We start from the raw sequence: 18,500 nt of genomic DNA on the forward strand, positions 1-18,500 counted from the left end.
CAGGATGAGTGCTGATTTTGTAGAGGGTGAGCCTTGAATTTCTACAGGAAAAAAGGAGGGTTAAGGAGGAGAGAAAAGAGAACATGTGTTCACCACTGGGGAGAGTAGCGGACATTGGGTTAAAAAAAGTGAGTTGTTCCACTTGCTTTGGGTTACTTGCTGGGCTGCTTGGAATCACTGGGCCTGGTTTCTGTACAATGAAATCCTGGCCTCCAGCAAGCTTGCTGCAGGGGAGACTTTTTGTTGCAATTACCCTCCATGCACTCAACAAAGTCATAAAACCCAGGATATTTCTCGTGCAAAATGTGCCTCCCAACCAACCAGCTTTAAAAGTTGTGTTACTGTCAAGCGCTGTTGCCAGTGGAGCAAGCGATTCACTTGGAGGCAGAAAGCAACCCCGGGGGTGAGCGCGGATGAACGCACACACCGAGACTCCTGGACATCCACACTGGGCCCTGCGCGCAGGCAGCGTGGAGGTCGCATTTCCAAGGAGAGATGCCACGTAGGGTTAAAACCAAGGAGAGAAAGTTCTCCGGAAACACTGACTTGGCGAGGCCTTCAAATGCAAAGAAGATCACCTTCTGAGCCCCTGAGACAGCTCGGCCCCCCTCCCGCTCCCCAGCGAAGGTCTCAGCGGAACCTGCCTGATGACGTAAACTACAGCTTTCCCACGCTTGAGCCCTTGCCTCCTGTATTTCCCCCCCTCGCATTTACCACCATGTATTAGACTACATGTTTTACTTATTTATACATTATTTGTCTCTCTCCACCTGAATATACATGAGGCCTGGAAATTATGATGATTTTGTCTGTTTTGTTCCCTATAGCAAGCCAGCACTTGGCATAGGGTGAGTGCAGATTATTTGTTGAATTCAGCACAGACTGGATATAAAGCCATGAGTCTGGGGAGATCTCTGCGACTTGAGTGTAGAAAAAAGGAGACCGTGGGTCCTGTAGAAGTTGGGGAGATGAGAAAAGCCAGTGAGAAAGGAGAAACCAGGGACTGTGATGTCCTAGAAACCAAGGAAGTCAAGGAGGTGGGTGGGAGTGACCACATGCTAGCTATCAAGCTTTCGTTGAGAGCAAACCATCTACAGTTGACTTAGGACCAGGTTGAATTGCATATCCTGCATAACCTTGAGTTTCAACCTGCAGTTATGTTGTATGAACCAATGCTTCACCCTCTAGGCATCTGTGGCCCTTTGAGAATCTTTACAAATAACGTGGCTCTTTCCTTCAGAAAAATGCACTCAGACACACACAGGACTGCAGACAGTTGCTGGGGGTTCCCGGGACCAGTCAAGTCTCCCCCAGAAGTCAGGTTCATGTCCAACCCTCACCTCTCCCCAGAGAGGTCTTCCTAATGGCATTAATCAAACTGCCGCAATGTAGACATTCGGGTGTTGCAGGTCTCCAGGGCTCCTCCAGATGTTTCCTAAGGTTAGAACAAGTTAACTTTCTGGGCCCCCGGGGACAATACAAAAGGTGAACTGAGCTGGTTCAAGTCCAAAAGCAACAGTGAAACGAAGCAGAACTTACCACCATCTCCTGGATGTGGAACATCTCTGCACCTCCAGGCGACAGTCGGTTGGGGAAGGAGATGCTGACAGATGACCCAGGAAGGGTGCTGGGCCCAGTGTTATAGACCTGTGGGCGTGAGACACACGCAGCAAATTTTAACAGAAATACAGATAGATCTTCCTTTTATGGCAGGCAATATATACGCTAAAGTTCTTGGATGTGACAGAGAGTCTAGGGGTTGGGATCTAGGAGGCCATGACTTACAGAGAAATATCAAATGAGGGGAGATTTCAATGTTCTTGTCTTTTTCCTCCTAAAAATTATTTCTTTTTATATACCCAGAAATTTACATCTAGACATACTTGTGGGAATTCAGACATACTCTAGTTCAGTGGTTCTCAAACTTTAGCACAGACAGAATAACCAGAAGGGCTTGTTAAAACACTGACTGGGGGGGGGTCATGCCCAGAAGTAGGTCAGGGGGAGGGCGTAAGGTGGGCTAAACCATTGATCTGGTCAAACCCCTTTCATTTTACAGTTTAAGGTCCTTGAGACCCTCAAAGACAAGGCAGGTTGTCCCCAAACCAAATAAACTAACTTACAGAAAAGGCTGTCTTAAGTACACTATCCAGCTGACTTGGTTTCTCCATAACTTGGAGATGATCCTGTGCTTATATTGTTCAATGACATCTGGGCACCTCTTTCCTGTCCCAGCATTTGGTCCTGAAACTTTAGCCCTCTCAACGCCTCCCACCCCACAGTCCTCCCTATTTCTATCTCCAGCAGCCCATCGTCTGAGAAATGAGAGAAAAGATGGCAGCCACAAAGAGACTGATAAAAGAGACAGAGCAAAGGCATGAAATTCAGCATGAAACACAAGCTAAAAATGGAATATGAGGGAGAAGAAAAAAGATAGGTGCGCAGAGACAGACAACAGGTTAGTGGCTGCCTAGGGCTGGGGTACGGGGAAGATGGGAGTGTGGTAGACAGAAGAATGTCCCCCGAGATATACGTGTCCTAATCCGTAAAACCTGTGAATGTCCTATTGCTGCATGGCAAGAGGCAATTAAGGTTGCGAATCAGCTGACCTTAGAGAGATTATCCTGGATTATCCAGGCGAGAGCAATGTGATCACAATGGTCCTTATATAGGGAAGAGGGAAACAGAGAGTGTGAATCAGGGGATGTGTTGTGAGATAGACTCCGCCAGCCATGGCTGGCCTTGAGGATGGAGGGGACCCTGAGCCAGAGAAGGGAGAAGGTGGAAAGGGTAAGAAGACTAACTCTCCCCTAGTGGCTCCAGGAAGAAACACAACCCTGTTGACACGGTGATTTTAGCCCAAGGAGACCCATTTCGGACTCCTGTGGTGAGCAATGTGAGATAGTAACACCTGTGTCATTAGGGTTAGGGTTAGCATTAAGCCACTACACAGTCTGAGGTCAGCAGTTACAGGGCCCACTTACGGATATGGAGATTCTTTTGGGCTGTGGCGGGTGAGGAAATGCTCTACAATTAGATGATGGTGATCGTTGCATAGTTCTGTAAACGTACTAAAATCGCTGAATTGAACACTTTACGTGGGTGAACATCAAGGTGTGTAAATGATATCTCAATAAAGATGTTATTTACTTATCTATTTATTTGTAAATAAAAGATGGGTTAGGAGCAAGAGAGAGGAAGAAAGGAGATGCTTCTCTGCAGCCTGGGTACTAGAGAGAGAATTCAGGGACTCAAGGCGTCTCTGAAGTTCAGGTCAGGAGGGCAAAGCCAGGGGATGGGATGGAAATCTAAGCCGGTCTTCACACATGACAGAAGGTATCAGGATCTAGCTCCAGACAGCTCTTCCCTAAAAAAAAAAGTTACTTCATTTTTTTTGTTTTTGTTTTTGTTTTTGTTTGTATTTGTAATAGTTGGTTCTGCTCCAAAGGACCAAAAAAAAAAAAAAAAAAAAAAAAGATAGAGCGAATGAGCTGCCATTGCCAATTCTTGATTCAAAAGGAACAATATTCACCAAAAACAGCAACCCTAAGACACAAGAAAAGGAAGGAATATCCAACCACAATTGAAGAAACTAATTTGAAGTGAAATGTGAGAGCACAGAACGGAGAAGAAACCTGTTGGTATGCCTGGGAAACCCCAATTAAAGCATGAGGCGGGGAAGGGAAGAAGAAAAGGCTTCTGATTTGCATTAGTTCACCGTTAGGGCCAGACAGATGGGAGAGCTTGTAGTACAACATTAATTTATTTTTAACAAATGTCTTAACGTTTGATTCTCTGCATATGTTCTTGCGCAACATCTGCCTTGTTTTTCAGGTGAGGGAAATGATCGACTCCTTATGCATAAATAAATAAATAAATAAATAAATAAATAAAAGCCTATCATTGGTCAACAAATTATTTGTCTCTGTTAAGAAAAGTTAGTATTTCTGCCTTTCTTCCAGCTGCATTTGCAGCGGAGTCTTTAAACAATTATGTAGCTTATTGAATAGTAGCTTTTCAAAGACACAGAATCATGTCTTTGTATGAAAAGTCTCTTTATGTAAAAAGTCTTGTGCTCTTCTTCAGGAGTGATGTTGCCAGAATAAGGAGAAACAAGTTGATTTATCCATAGTCCTGACCCCACCCTCCCCCGTTATTTCCACTGCTTGGTCACTGCCATCGTCGATGTGGCCAGTGGCCTTCCTGCAAGATGGTCATAGTAATGACAATTATACCAGAAAATGAGCCGACAGAGAGTATGCTCAAGGAATCTGCCAGCTTTGCTATCACAGGAGAATCTCCTCACTAATGACACACACCTTCCGTCTTAGAGTCCCAGTCACCTTGCTTAATCCTGGCGGAATGGCATGTCCTTCCTCAGGCAACTGATAATCAAGAGGTTTATCTAAGGGACATGTTGATCACTCACTCCTCCCGGGGGCCCCGATTCTCTAGCCTGTATCCTATGTCATGTCAGGTGTCTACGAAACTCTGTGCCTGAATACCACCCTTCAAGCTCCCTGGAAAAAACTCCTTCGGAGAAACATGACTCAACCACATGTCCTCGGATTGTTTTCCTTTCTTTTTTTTTTAGAGAGTGATAAGAACATTTTTGTATCTTTCGTATAACTGCTCTTCCTTCCTGCTTTCTCCTCTCAACACCTGTCCTCTCTTCATTCCATGGTAGGAGTCTAAATAATTTCTGTGACTGTATCTTTTGTTGTGTGAGACCTAAAAACTCTAAGAGTAGGTAAGTAATTTAAAATTAAAGTGATTTAAGGAAAATGAAATAACTCCAGCTGATCTTTATCCATTTTGTTATTCCATTACAAAAAAGCAATGGAGAAAATAAAATGAATTCTGAGAAGCAGTTCAGCAACACAGAGATCCTGTTTGCAGCAATCACTGCATGGCCTCAAAAGCAGATGTAGCCCCATACCCGCCCTTTCCCCTGTAAATCAAGCACCGGGAGTGACAGCTGAGCTTAGCCGGCCGGGAGGCATGTCCTCTCCGAGCCGGGGTCACGTGCTATCCATCATGGTTGCTGAGGTCTCTTGCCTGGGAGAACATTTTGGAGAGAGAAAGACCATTGTTTGTGTGATCCCACAAATGTTTTACTGCCTCATTCTCTGGACCCTTACCCCGTCATTATTTGTCACCCCCTTGGTCCACCTAGGAGTAGCCACAGGGAAAGAAAATAAAAATTACTTGGCCACAGTGGTGAGAGCCAGACCAGGAAACCACCTTCTCCATGGGGAAGGGTAGAGAGGAGGCGGCGGGCACGGGAGCTCTGGGCAATGTGGGATACAGATCACATTAGGGTGCACTGCGGGAGAGATGGGCCCATCTCCTCCTCCTTCCCTTCATCCCCAGCTCCTGGCAGGGGGCTGGGCCACACAGGGGCGTCTGGTCAATGCCGGACCAGTCCTGGCCCCAGGCCTCCTTTCCCAGCTCTGGGCCCTGCGGCCTGTCCTCTCCTGCTTGGCCTACATTTCCATTTGTCACTTGAGAAGAATAGACTGGATGACGCCGAGACCCGTCTGGATTTACATTCAAAGGGTCTCATGTTGGCCCTGGCTGTGTGGCTCAGTTGCTTGGAGCGTTGGCCCATATACCAAAAGGTTTCGGGTTTGATCCCTGGTCAGGGCGCATACAGAAGGCAGCCAAATGACATCTGTCTCTGTCTCTTTCTCAAATCAATAAACGTATCTTCAGATAAGGATTAAAAAACAGTCTCACGTTGAGCAGTGCTGGCCTGAGAATTTATACATTAGAGTGGGGTCAGCACACAATGGCCTGCAGGCTAGGTCTGGCCAGCTACCTGTTTTCCTACAGCCTGAGAGCTAAGAATGGTTCTACATTTTTAAATGGTTGGGGAAAAAATAAAAAAGAAAGAGTACCAATTCATGACGTGAAAACGCTATAAAATTCTCGTTAGTAGCTACAGAGACTGTATGGCAGGTGAAGCCTAAAATTCTTACCCTGTGGCCCTTTGAGAAAGAGTTTTCCCACCCATGGCTCAGAAAAGGAATGGTGTCCTTCATAATGGCCACAGTCCGCACAGGGTGACAGGGAGGGCCAGCCCCGCTCCGTGAGGGGCCCGCATGTGTCCTCCCATGGGGAGCTTATGTGGGCTTGCTCTGTTCTGCCCTTGAAAAACTGCACTTCTGAAAGGCTACACTTTTAGGGGAGAATGGGCTCCTGGCTGAGTCAGCACGGAGAGCCCAGGAGGAAGGGGAGGCGGCCAGTCCTCGAGGCTGCTCTGCCCACAATGTGAAGACTGATGGAGAAGGGAAAGGGGTCTTTTGGGGCCGTCTGGGCTGGGCCGTTGGCCTGGGCCTCGGCACCCAGAGGCCTTCTGGGAGAGAGCTAGTTGGTAGTCATCATGCAGCCCTCCTTCCAAGTGCTGGAAAGCAGAGGGGTCTACACAGCGAAGTACCAGCCAGGGAAGGAACGCATTCTGGGTGTGGTTACAGAAAACACACACACGCACACCTACAACCCACTCTCGCCAACCACGTTGGGGACAGTTTCTCCTGGACATCGTCTGGCCGTTCAGTTGCCTCTGAGAAGACACAGCCCATGGGCCCTCCCGTCGGTCCCCCGTGACAGAGACGGTATCTGAGGGTGGGTACCTGGAGGGTGACGTTGAGGGGCTGGAAATGACACTCGAGATCATCCAGCTGAATGAAGTTGGATGCGTCCACAGACTCGCCGTACACAAAGGAGGTTGGAGACGTGATTCTGAAAGAGGAAACCATGGTGTCTGTCATCCCAACCCCTGGCCACACAACCCACGGTCACTCCCAGCCTGAGAACCCAGACATCTGTCTCTGGGACCTGGCTGTCCCCAGTGTCTGCCACCAGTTGCTTTCCACCTGGAATTGTTACTTCTTTCTCCTGTAAATGGTCACAGCCCAACGTATGCTTTCTAAACCAACATTTCCAATGATGACTTCTCATCTTAAGTCAAACCAGTAAGCGACACATATGTATATGGTGATTACATTGCTAAACTGACTAGGAAGGCTATGGTAGCTTTGATTTCTGTTGGTTTTTTTTTTTAAACTGGATTATAAAACTATGTATGTTCTGTTTTGTGAAAAATTTTCTGTAGAGTGAGAAAGATCACGGTAAGTTTTCAGGAAATCAATATAAAGGAATTACATACTTGGCATCCTACATCCCACACTGACAGATCTGTTTCAAAATTTAAATTTGTCACGCTACCCAAAGTATAAGAAATTAGGTCTTAGAAGTGGAATCTGCTCGAGGATAGCATTTGTCTTCAGATTGCAAACAGGGGCCACGTGAGACGTGACAGGCAGTCCAGCTCAGCTTGTAGCGCGCTGCTAGGCCGCCCTTATCAACAAACCCTGAGATGGGACGAAGCCCCAACTTAAATGCCCAGACAAATAATGGCTTCTAGATGAGATCCTAGAAGCTGCTCACTTGCCCAAACACTAATAACGCAAGATTTGGGGTACCAAGTCGGAACGGACAGCAATTTATCTATTTGCAGCTGAAGTGTACTCCTTTAGAAATGTAGCGAGTCCCAGTGTTACCAAGTGGCAGGAACTATAATCATGCTAGCCCTGTTTTGTGTTTCAGGGGAGATCAGAGGCTGACTAGTTTGTTTAACCGATGGCTTCATCAGGGGCTGTTCACACCTCACAACGAGGCCTCCCAGGGCCTGACAACAGGATCAAGTGGGCCAGTGTTTTTCTCTTTGGTCCCCAAGGACAGGGCTTGGTGCGGGGGGCACATTCTCACTGTGAATCTGATGAGACAAGTAAATAAACTATATGGTTAAAAATAGAGCCCTGAACAAAAGCAAATCTATGCTAATTTGCAAATAATATTCCATCGATGCCTCCCGTCTGAAGACCATGACAAAAAATGCCAAGAACGCAGGCCTGCCCATTCCAGCACCCAGCGGTGCGTGCGCTTTCACAGCGATGGCTCCTGCTGCGATGTATTAGCATCTCTACTTCGAGCCAAGGCCAGGGCCCAGGGCTCTTGAAAACTGAAACATGAGAAACTCCAGAAAGCTCAGCTTGCACCTGGGGCAAGGGTTCAGTGGATCCTCATTTAATCTAAACAGATTGTGCAAATCCTATTCCCACTATCCGAGAGGGGTGGGCTTGGGCTTCTGAAGCCAGAAGCAGGCGCTGTGTTCTCAGGTTTCCTGGCCCGGGCTTTCGCTGAAAACCCAGGCGGTTTTGTTTTGGGTCCACCGCCCTGCTTTCCTACAATGCCGGCAGCACCGTGGCCGGCCCGATGGTCCCCTGCCCACTGCAGACCAGCACGGACGTGGGGCGGAGCTGCTACCGGCTCTGTAGAGGGGTGAACAGAACCATACAGAGCTGGTGCCGCCTGTGAGCCAGTCGGGGCACCGGGACCCCTCTGGCTGTAACCTCTGGCCCAGAGGCCTTTGGCTGAGACTTTAATCCCAGGAATCATGCTGCCTGCTACCATATGGCGCTCTGGCGGGGTGGGTACTGGGAACACACGCAGATAAAGGTATACAGAATGTTCAACGAAATTAAGGGGCTTAAACTTGTCATCGAGCTTCTTGTGTTACGCGCCAGGTGGGTGAGAGGCAGGGAAGGAGGAGAAAATCAGGAGGGAGGAGTCACTGCCGCTGAAGCTCTTCCTGTGTTTCAGAGCTGGGGAGGCTGGGAGGTGGCTGGGCCACTGACTCCAGGCTACAGGTGCAAATTCAAGAGAGACACAGCGCCCCCTGCAGGGCTCCTCTGCGTTTGGCACCCCAGGCCCGGGCTACTCACCCAGTGATGGACGTGTCCACCTCGTGCATCAGCGGCACCACCAGCGTGAGGGTGTTGTCGTCCAGGGACTCCGAGCGCTCCACGTTGCCGCTGTGCGGGAAGAGAGGAGGGAACGCTGGTCAGCACCGGGCCTTGGGCAGCAGCCTCCTGGGTTCCATATTAGAGCTCAATCTGCCTTCCTGAAGGGCTGACTCACACCTTATCTATCCTCCATTCTGCTTCTGGTCCCTCGACAGGGTCACAGGGGGCGCTCTATTGCCTCGGCTGTGTTCCCCTCACAAAGCTGTGAGTGCAGGTTGTGTACTGGGGAGCGGACCCCAGGAAACACCAGTCGGGAGTAGAGAAGGGAAACAGGGAAGGGGAGGAAGACCATGAAGGCGTGTGACCCAGGAGGTTAGGGCTGTGGGCACTGGGCTCAGGCACTCTGGTGGCCAGTCTTCCCAACTGAGGGCATGGGAGTTGGGCCTTCATCCACTGGCTCCTGAGACCTGCTGCTCCTGGGGGAGGCAGGGTGGGGACCTTTAACTCCCTGGCCCCGCCCCAGGCCCACAGGGGAGTGGGCCCTGGACAGAGAGACCTCGGGAGAGTGGCAGGTGCTGGGAGCTGTGCAGGGTACGTGGGGAAGGCGACGCCGAGGGGTTGTGTGTGGGTGGGCACCAACGGCGCGTGCTACTTCTATGAGTGCTGGTCCATGAATGATGGACCAGCAAGGCTGGGGCTGGATTCCCTGCGGAAGGAATCTGCCGGACTTCACAGCTATTTCCCACCTGGAGACTGCACCCATCTTCCGAGGACAGGCGGGGACGGGAGAGAGGCCCTGGCCGACCCTGTCACCAGGAGTAATACAGGAACTCCCACCACGCACTTTGGCTACTGTATGTCCACATACATGCATCCCCTTTGGGGTGAGAAAGTGCAGGACTGGGATTATTGAGAGGTTATCCTGGAAAGGCAAGAGCAAGGAGCTGGAGGCTGTTGAGTGGCTGCTATGTGACAGGCACATTTCAGAGCGTGACCTCCCCAGGTCCTCAGAGTGACCCCGTAAGGGAGGGATTACCCACCTCGGTCAGGCAAGGAGCAGCTCAGATAGATTAGGTGGCTCGCCCCAAGCACCCACAGCAAGCCACGTCAGTCTGACTCCCAAAGGAGGGCTTTTCCTCTGTGATTCCCTCTCCTGACACTAGATTTCGGGGCTCAGGGAAAGATGGGAAGAAGGAAGAGGAGAAAAGAGGAACAGAGGAGGAGGAAGAAGAGGGAGAAGACCCAGCTTCCCTTTAGTATTTAATGAAATTTCATATACGAATTGTGAATGTTGTTTCAGGGAAGCGACCGCCGTGGTGAAAGGCATGGCTGCAGAATGCGCGTCGCGGACCTGGCGTTTACAGTGGGTTCTATCACACAGCGTGACTCTGGGATCCCAGCAGAAAGCCCAGTTCACCCTCCAGTGTGGAATATGAGTCTCCAGGACTCGCTGAGGCGTGGGCACAGCTCATGGGCACTGCTCCCGTCGCACCATTCCCTGGCCATGTGCAGAGTTCCCACCTGCCCCCTGCCTGCCCCTACCTCCCCCTCCCCCGCTGCCTTCCTCTCCCACCCTGGAAGTGCTGAATGCAACAATACTTAAATAGCCCTCACATCCCCTCTCCTTCTCTCCCCTATTGTTCTGAAACAATGGCACTCTGTGACTCTGACCCCTGACTCCTCATCTGCCTTCCGCATATGGGGTGACACCCATCACTCAGAGGCCAGCCCCAGTTTGCAGCAGCGGCAGGATCAGGTGCCCACCTGGCCTAACTTCCTTGCCCTTCCTTTCCCAGGGGGCAGTGAAAGCCAGAGGGTCACTGCTGTGGGCAGATCGGAGCCTGCTCCCTTCCCCCACTGAGTATCCTGCCAGGACTGCGGAATCTGTTCCTGATGGAAGCACCGCCCCTTGCCCTGCCATTTGTCCAGGCACCTGTGGCCGCTGGCAGCTCAGACCCAACAGTGTCATCTGTCATCAGGGGACTGCTCCAGACTGAGCAAAGTTGAAAAGTTGAGATAAAGAGGCCAGACATCAAAAGACTCCCAGTCATTCTGCAAGCGCGTGACTTGGGTGCTTTCAGGAGGTCGGCAAAGCCGGCCTGCTGAGAGGAGAGCTCTTGAGGAGCTGTTTACTCTCAACATGACGTCTTTCTAAATCCACAGGTGGGCAAGAGCTCTTCAAACGAGCGGTGACTGGCAGGGAGGCAGGGAGGCAGGGAGGCAGGGTTGCTAGCTTTCAAGATAAGGAGCTTTGAGGATCTTTCTGTCACTGAAGGAAGTCAAGTGTTTAGGGGTGCCCTCTGGCGCAGTAAGACCAGATTTTCACCAAAGTCTGGGAAGAAACGAGGGCCTGAAATATTCTGCTGTGTATTCAACAGACAATACAGCCCCCTTAACATCTGTGATTCAAAGAATTAGAAGATCTGCTACTTAATTAAGCTACCAGTGCCGGGTGTTCCCTGACGCTATGTGGCAATAATAATGTATAGAAGGAAATGTTTTTTTTAAACTGTTTTTCAACTTACTGATTTTAAAGAGAGAGAAAGGGAGGGAGGTGAAAGAGAGAAAGTACCATTTTCTTGCTCCACTTACTTATGCATTCATTGGTTCATTCTTGTATGTGCCCTGAGGATCAAACCTACAACCTTGGCGCATTCGGACCACGCTCTAACCAACTGAGCTACCTGGCCAGGGCCTAGAAGGAGATTTTCTTGAATTTGTAAGTTACTAGCATTTTTCTTATGTGCCCCACCAAATCTGGTAAATAAAAGTTGCTTAATGGATGTTTGCTGAGTGAAAATGTGCCCGGTATACACAGCAAGGGGCTACAGACAGTGGTTCTCTGCTGTGGCTGCTCATCACAATCACTTGAGGAGCCTTTTTAAAAATCCCAAAGCCCAGATCTCATCCCAGACCAATTAGATCAGAATCTATTCAGGGTGGACCAGGCATTAGTAGTTTTTAAACCTCCCCAGTTGATCCCAAGGGACCCTATGGCCAGGGCACCACGGGTCTATGGACACGTCATTCTAGTCGATGAAGTTTTCACTGTTGTGTGTTGACCGGCCCTCCGTTTACACTTCTGATTAGCCCTGAGTGGGGTTGGGAGGCAGGTGGTATTTCCTCCCTTGGACAAGGGAAGTCTCTTCCATGTCATATTTCCTGTTCAAATGTTCCTTCCCAGGAATATTGGCTGCCCCAGGTGTTGAGGAACCAAGAAGTCATATTCATAGATCTGCCCAACACTGGTGTGTAGTCTGTGGACCCAAGAAACAGCAGAAGAATGAGAGTTTTCAAGTTTCAATGGACATCTGCCTCCCTTTATTAAATGTGACAATCTCGTGCTCTGGGGGCAAACTGTTGCACTGTGTCACTCCCTCGTCAAGAACATTCAATGGCTCCCACTGCCTTTGGAATGTAGTTCAGACTTTCTGAGGCTCCGTGGGCCCTCACGGCCCAGCCCAGTCTCCTCTTTCTGCACATCTTCCACTGCCCTTGTTCGTTCCCCACCCTTCCGCAAAGGTGGCCTCTGATGCCCCCCATTCACTCCAGTGCCCACCACCCACACGGCTGTCACGCAGCAGGTTGTCCCATGCACATTGTTACCACTGTGCCTATGCTTCTTCACCCTCAAAATAGACAACGCTGTTTGAATGCTACCTTCCCAGTGAGGCTCTTCTAGATTCTAGCAATAGGAATGAAGTCTACCCTTTCTGTGTGCCTCATGTGTTTCTATTAAATCACGGTCCCATTTTATGGGACCGTGAATTATGTGATCCTGAAAATAGCGTGAATTAAAAAGAACAAAGTCTTGCACAGCTTTGAAGTTTGCAAGCCCAGCGATTGCAGTCTGTGTTGAAATGCTCCCACCTCCGGTAGTGGCACCTGGACAGTGGGAGCCATGCTGTGCTGGAAGGTTGCATGGAAGTTCTGGGATTGCTGGGCTACGTTGTTAACATTCACTGTTGTTATTAGTGACATCTACTTTGTATGTTCTATAGCAATATATAGGATACACTTAATGCTAATGTGCATTAAGCCTGGCAAGCCGTAAGCTTTGTGGTGCAGGTTCGATACAACATACCGCAAAACCACTGTGACCTGCTGTGTGCGTACTGTTAGGAGAGAACTTTCTCCCAGATATTAGAGATAATGCTGACAGATGCAGAAAGCAGCATTAAAGTCAAACAGATGCTATGGTGGTTGTGGACGGAGAGGCTCTGACAATGCGTGCCTCTAGCATCATAGTCATTCCCAGGGGGAAAAAAAGTCATCTTAATTCTGTGAGTTTCAAATAACGCTGGGATGGAGGGAGGCCCCAAATGAAAACAAAATGCAAGGGTGGTGGTAGATGAAAATAAAACCAGCTTCCACCTGCAGCCCTCGAGCACTGCTGCCGCCTGCCCGCAGCTGCGTTTTATCTGTGGGAGCCTCAGCAGGGCTTCCCTCACGCCCGGCCCTGAAGGTGGAGACCGAGGCCCCGAGGGCAAAGCCACCGGTGAGACTGTGGACAATACTGAACGGTTCAGGACTTGCGAGGAATCCTAGTCTAACCTGTGGGTGACTGGTGTTTTTATGAAAATGAAGGAATCCTTCGGAGTGAGAGTGATGGGATGTTAAGAAGAAAACTCTGGCTGAGGCGTCATAGAGGCCAAAATTCAGAGGAAAAACACTAGACCGGGATTTACTGCGTTTGGCAGCAAAAATCCAAGATATGATGTCAAGGAGAAAACGGACTCAAGAAATGAAGATTTCTGCAGACAGTTTTTGGAGAAGAATGTGATGCGGGGAGGGTGCCTGCCTTTTAAATCAAGCTTCAGGAGCCTGGACCAAATAGTGTGGCTCCCCACCGCCCCCCGCGCCCGCCCCGAGGACATGTAAGGGGAAGGGGCTGCTAGCTTCCCCTCTGATGGCGGAGTGAAAGACAGGAGACCGTCCAAGAGTCACCTGCATTTCCAGAGACTACACAAAGATTGCTGCATGAGATCCATATGGTGAAAGGCTGTGCTAGGTCCCGTTTGGTCCTGTCCCGAGGGTACGGCCTCAGCAGCAGAAGCTAAAGGTATTTCCGGCTGCCTAGAAGCTGAGGTTGGAAACAGTTTTCCCTTTTCCAAAGGGTAAGAGTCAGCTTTGAATAGCTGCCCAGTGCAGTGAGTGCTTACAATGGTACCTGTTAACCTGGACCCCTCTCGTTCCACAACCCTGCTATGAGCCTGGGGCAGGGGGGCTCAGACACTGCTCTCAGGAAAAGGGACGAGGGCCAGTACCGTGAGATCACTCCCCCAGGTAACTTCTCCTTGGACACTTTAACTAGGGATTTGTGAACTTGCTTGGAGACTTGAAGTGACTGTAGGACTTTGCATCACCCAAGAGTGACCTGAGGATACAAAGGACTGTCCTAGATGTCCTCCAAGGCCCGGGAAAGGGAAACGGGGTAGTTGTGCAAGCAGAGCTAGACAGGCACCAACCCTGAGAGATCTGATTTCACCCTACACTCCGGGGTTTTATCACTCCTTCCTCTTTGGCATCTGGCTTCCAGGGCACCATCCAAGCCCGACCAGGTTGTGTCTCTTCGGGTTCCATCGATACTTTATCTTTGGGGAAAAAATGTTCAAATCCCTCTTACCTCTGAGCAGTAATGATGAAGCTCAGAACTTCCTCTTCCCCAGATAGATGGCTTGTATCAAAGATCACGCTGAATTCATACTAGAAAAAAGAAAAAGAAAGGGACATTTAGCGTCAACAGGGACTCCAAATTAAATTGTTACCTACAATCTTCTCCAGTTCATGACCTCTGGAAACTTATTTGCATGACAAGCTTTATTTGTATGCATAGCTTTTTGATTGTCAGGCCAGAGACACAGCTTTGGCAGTAAAATCGCCCTGCCAAGAGGCCCTCTGTCCTTTTCAACAACTGAGGTTCTCTTTGGGAAGTGGTATGTTTGTCTCTTAAACCGGCACTTTCTCAATTTTATTCACACACCATCTTCCCACCTTTTTTTTTTTTTTTGCCACATCAGCATACCATATCACCTGTGATCTATGTTCCATTATTGCCTCATTCTTTTTGTGGAAAGACCATCTTAAAAGGAAAACACATGCCACTAATACATCTGGGACTCCAGGATCACCTGCCATAAAAAGAAGGCAGTCACAAAAGGAAGTATAATGAAAGCAAAGCAATGCTGGATTTGGTGGCCTGCTGAAGGCTCTGGGCCTAGGGTCTAGTCCATTCTGGTAAGAGGGAGATAACAAGGGATGGGGAGGCGTTAAAGGGGGGCTGGCACGACCGCGACCTTAGCCTGCATGTGCTTAGAATGCAAAGAGCGTTGAAAGGTAATGCCTTTCTCACTGTGAGAATCAACGTTGTTTAGTACTGAGTCCATGTATCACCTACAATCACCTCATGAACCACCTCATGAACTTCCTCTCAGAGACCCCGAGGGTGAGCCTCCCGTGATTCGGGAAACACTACCCTAAGCAAATGTTTTCCACCGTATAGATATCAGGCCTGTGTGGGACTGTGGGAGGAATCCTTGGCTGGGGGTGACAGAACCAAGCTCTACCACACGTGGACTATGTGACCGTTGCCAAGACACTTCATCTGTCTGCATTTCAATAAAAAGACGAGGCCGTGGCTGCTGGGCGGCTCAGGTGGTGGGCTGCCATCCTGTAAAATGCAAGGCCGTGGGTTTGACTCATGGTGAGGGCACATGCCTAGGCTGCAGGTTTGCTCCCTGGTCGGGGCGTGTAGGGGAGGCAACTGACAGATGTTTCTCTCTTACATTGATGTCTGTCTGTCTCTCTTTCCTCCCTCTCCCTCTCTCCCCTTCTTTCTAGGTATATCCTTAGGTGAAGATGAATGAATAAATGAATGAATGAATGACTGGAAAGAAGATGGTGGACAACATGATTCTTAAATTCCATCAAGCTCTGAGAACCTATGACTTATTTAATATCCAAATACTTGGGTTCCTTTATGACTAATTCTAGGCCATGGTCTAAGTTTGCAAGACTGGAATCTACTGAACCGAATGCTGCCTGACAGTAATGAACACTGGACCGTCACACTGGACTGTCATCTACAGTGGCCACTGAACATCCCTTTCTAGACAGAAATTTCTGTTGCTGTGGGACTTGTCAGCTTTCAGTGAGGGTTGGGCATGGAGACAGGACAGGAAGCAAAGCTGGGAGAGTGAAAGGAAGGAAAGTCAAGGGTCTTGTCCCAGCAAAGAGCCAGAATTGGCAGAGGATCTGAATTAAACACACTAGAGATCAAGGGGAGGTGAGAAGCAAAAGATATGGGCAAGAAGCCAAAATCAGAGATGGAGACCTGGGTGATGAGGTCAGACACATACAGCTACGGCGAGTAAGCCGGCGGGATAGTCATGAGGCTCAGCGCGTGGGCTGGAGCCCAACGACCCACAGGGGCCGAGGACAGGGAGGACGGGGAGGGGGCAGCCAGGCTGTGACTACAGGGAGCCCCTGTCCCCAACCAAGTCACTTCTTAGGCTTTCTCCAGGGAATGTGCCCCTAGACCCCGTTTCCACGTTTACTCTTGCTACGAGTCTTGACCTCTGTATGTGGGAGGAAGGTAGTGGCATCACCAGGTAGGAGAAAAAAAAATCAATATTCCAACATTCACCCTTCTGTTGGCTCTATGACTATTTTGAAAGTTAATGAGTTCTGAGAAAATATAATGCCCCAGATTTTAACATCGCTTTGTTTTCATTCATTCCTTTTTATGACTACCTTCCCTTTGTGGAGAGTGGGCCTGGATCTATTTGTGACAGTGACATGAATTCTCCTTTTAAACTAAACTTCAGACTAAAACTAGGAAGACATGCCTTAGGTTTGATTTGGGATGTCGATGGAATTTTATAATAAAATGGCAACTGTAAAAAAGTAGTTTTTGCTGCTCAATAGATTGCAGTGGAAACCGTGGCGTGCCACCTATCTTATGACAGGCAACGGCATCCAAGGTCAGGTCTTCCTCCTCTCTGCTCATCGTGCTTGGAGTCTAACAGGACTTGCGATCCTTTTTGAAGGGCAGCCACCATGGGTTCCCCTTCTCCTGGGGTGAGTGTGGGCAGGAGAGAAAGGGAGTCGGGAAGAGGCTCAGGAATCACAGATGTAAAGGCCACAGTGGTTTGGAGCAGGTGCATTCACTGAGGCTGATGGCTTCGAGCGATTTTTAAGAAGTGAGAAAATCTGTTTTCATGAGAACATTCTCAAGATTGGTTTACAAAACAGCTACCACGTACCGGGGACCAAAAAGCCTTAAGAGATGAAATGATCTGATTGTCTGACCCAGGCGGGAGAGAAGGGTTAGGCTCTCACTTATTCTAAGGGGGAGCAAGAAGGTGGACAAAGGAATGTGAATTTTCCTTCAAATCAGAGCAGGGAAAATAGCTTCCATTTCTTTTTCTTTGTTTAAAAAAGATTTTATTTACTTATTTTCAGAGAGAGGGGAAGGGAGGGAGAAAGAGAGGGAGAGAAACATCGCTCGGAGAGAGGAACATTGATTGGTTGCTTCCCCTACGGGCCCCAACCCCGGAGACGGAACCTGCACACCAGGCACGTGCCCTGACTGGGAATCAAACTGGTGACCTTTCGCTTTGCGGGACGATACCCAACCAACTGTGCCACATGGGTCACAGGACAATCAATAACTTCCATTTCATAAGGCAGACCTGGTCTTTTAGATTCTGGTTTTGCCTCAAAAAAAATCACATTTTTTCAAGTACCTTCGCATCTCCTTACAATGACAGTGCATGCTAGAATGCTCTGTGAATGTCTGAATACGCTGGGCCATGCTATTGTTTGAGCGTAGAAAATTCGGCTCCTTATAAATATGGAAGTGACTGTGATTACTATTACTTAAAAAAAATGAAGTGCAATACAACTACTGCTGTTTTAAGAATGTTAACACGTCTCTTAAGAACAGTGTGAGCGCCCAGGGGCGGGGGTCAGGGCTATAGGTCCCTAGCCTAGACCACCCATATCTTCTCCATCTTCTCCTAAATAGTCTCAGGGACTCAGAGTGGCATCCAATATCCCAGGAAAAAGAAAAACAAAAACATTTTAAGAAGGCCAACCAGATGCTGCTCGCCCCAGTGCTAAGGCCATGCTGTATCTCTCACATTTGGGGCGTGTCATGTGGCTCAAGAGAAAGACCACATGCCACGGCCCCTCTGGAGTATGCCGGGAGCACACTGCCGTGGGCAGGAGCGTGGCCGTGCCCAGCCGTGGCCACCCCAGCCCCTGCGGGAAGGAACCTCAGGGGAGGTGGCTGGTGGGGTCCGAGGCTGGTGGGAAGGCCCAGGGGGCTGCTCCCACGGAAGCGCCCCACCGCGGTCCTTTACCTTTGACTTGGACCTCATGAAAGGAAATCCCACACTGCACTTGAGGAAGTCCGATTCCAGCAGTTCACAGGAAACGCCCATTTCCTCCTGAAAGAGAGAGAGAGAAAAACACCTACAGATGGGCTGGCCACAGGAAGACAGATGTGTGGAAGTGGCCGCTGGGGGGATCAGATCAAGACTTCAGCAGGCACAGTTTATCTCCAGGGCATTTAGTAGCCACTGCTGGCTGTGGTGTGGCGAGGAACCTCTGACCAGGACGAGTCCCGGGCCTCCCGGAGCTGCCTTCCCCTCCGATGGGTTCGCTGGGAAGACAGGTGCACAGGAC

General features: G+C 49.4%; 1 protein-coding gene across 1 annotated transcript in view; it reads right to left on the reverse strand.

Annotated features, from left to right (window-relative positions):
* ITGA9 (integrin subunit alpha 9) overlaps positions 1 to 18,500 on the reverse strand; it is a 296,559-nt gene that overhangs the window by 42,597 nt on the left and 235,462 nt on the right. Inside the window, exons 19-23 of the mRNA XM_054595411.1 lie at positions 18,176 to 18,262; positions 14,437 to 14,516; positions 8,790 to 8,879; positions 6,636 to 6,744; positions 1,540 to 1,647 (exon numbers count right to left, since the gene is read on the reverse strand). Of these exons, the coding sequence (XP_054451386.1) occupies positions 1,540 to 1,647; positions 6,636 to 6,744; positions 8,790 to 8,879; positions 14,437 to 14,516; positions 18,176 to 18,262 (474 nt within the window). The remainder of the gene's footprint in view (positions 1 to 1,539; positions 1,648 to 6,635; positions 6,745 to 8,789; positions 8,880 to 14,436; positions 14,517 to 18,175; positions 18,263 to 18,500) is intronic.

The sequence above is a fragment of the Pteronotus mesoamericanus genome, unplaced genomic scaffold (genome assembly GCF_021234165.1).
Source record: "Pteronotus mesoamericanus isolate MK-2021 breed Mesoamerican mustached bat unplaced genomic scaffold, CSHL_Meso_final scaffold_54, whole genome shotgun sequence".
Lineage (NCBI taxonomy): Eukaryota > Metazoa > Chordata > Mammalia > Chiroptera > Mormoopidae > Pteronotus > Pteronotus mesoamericanus.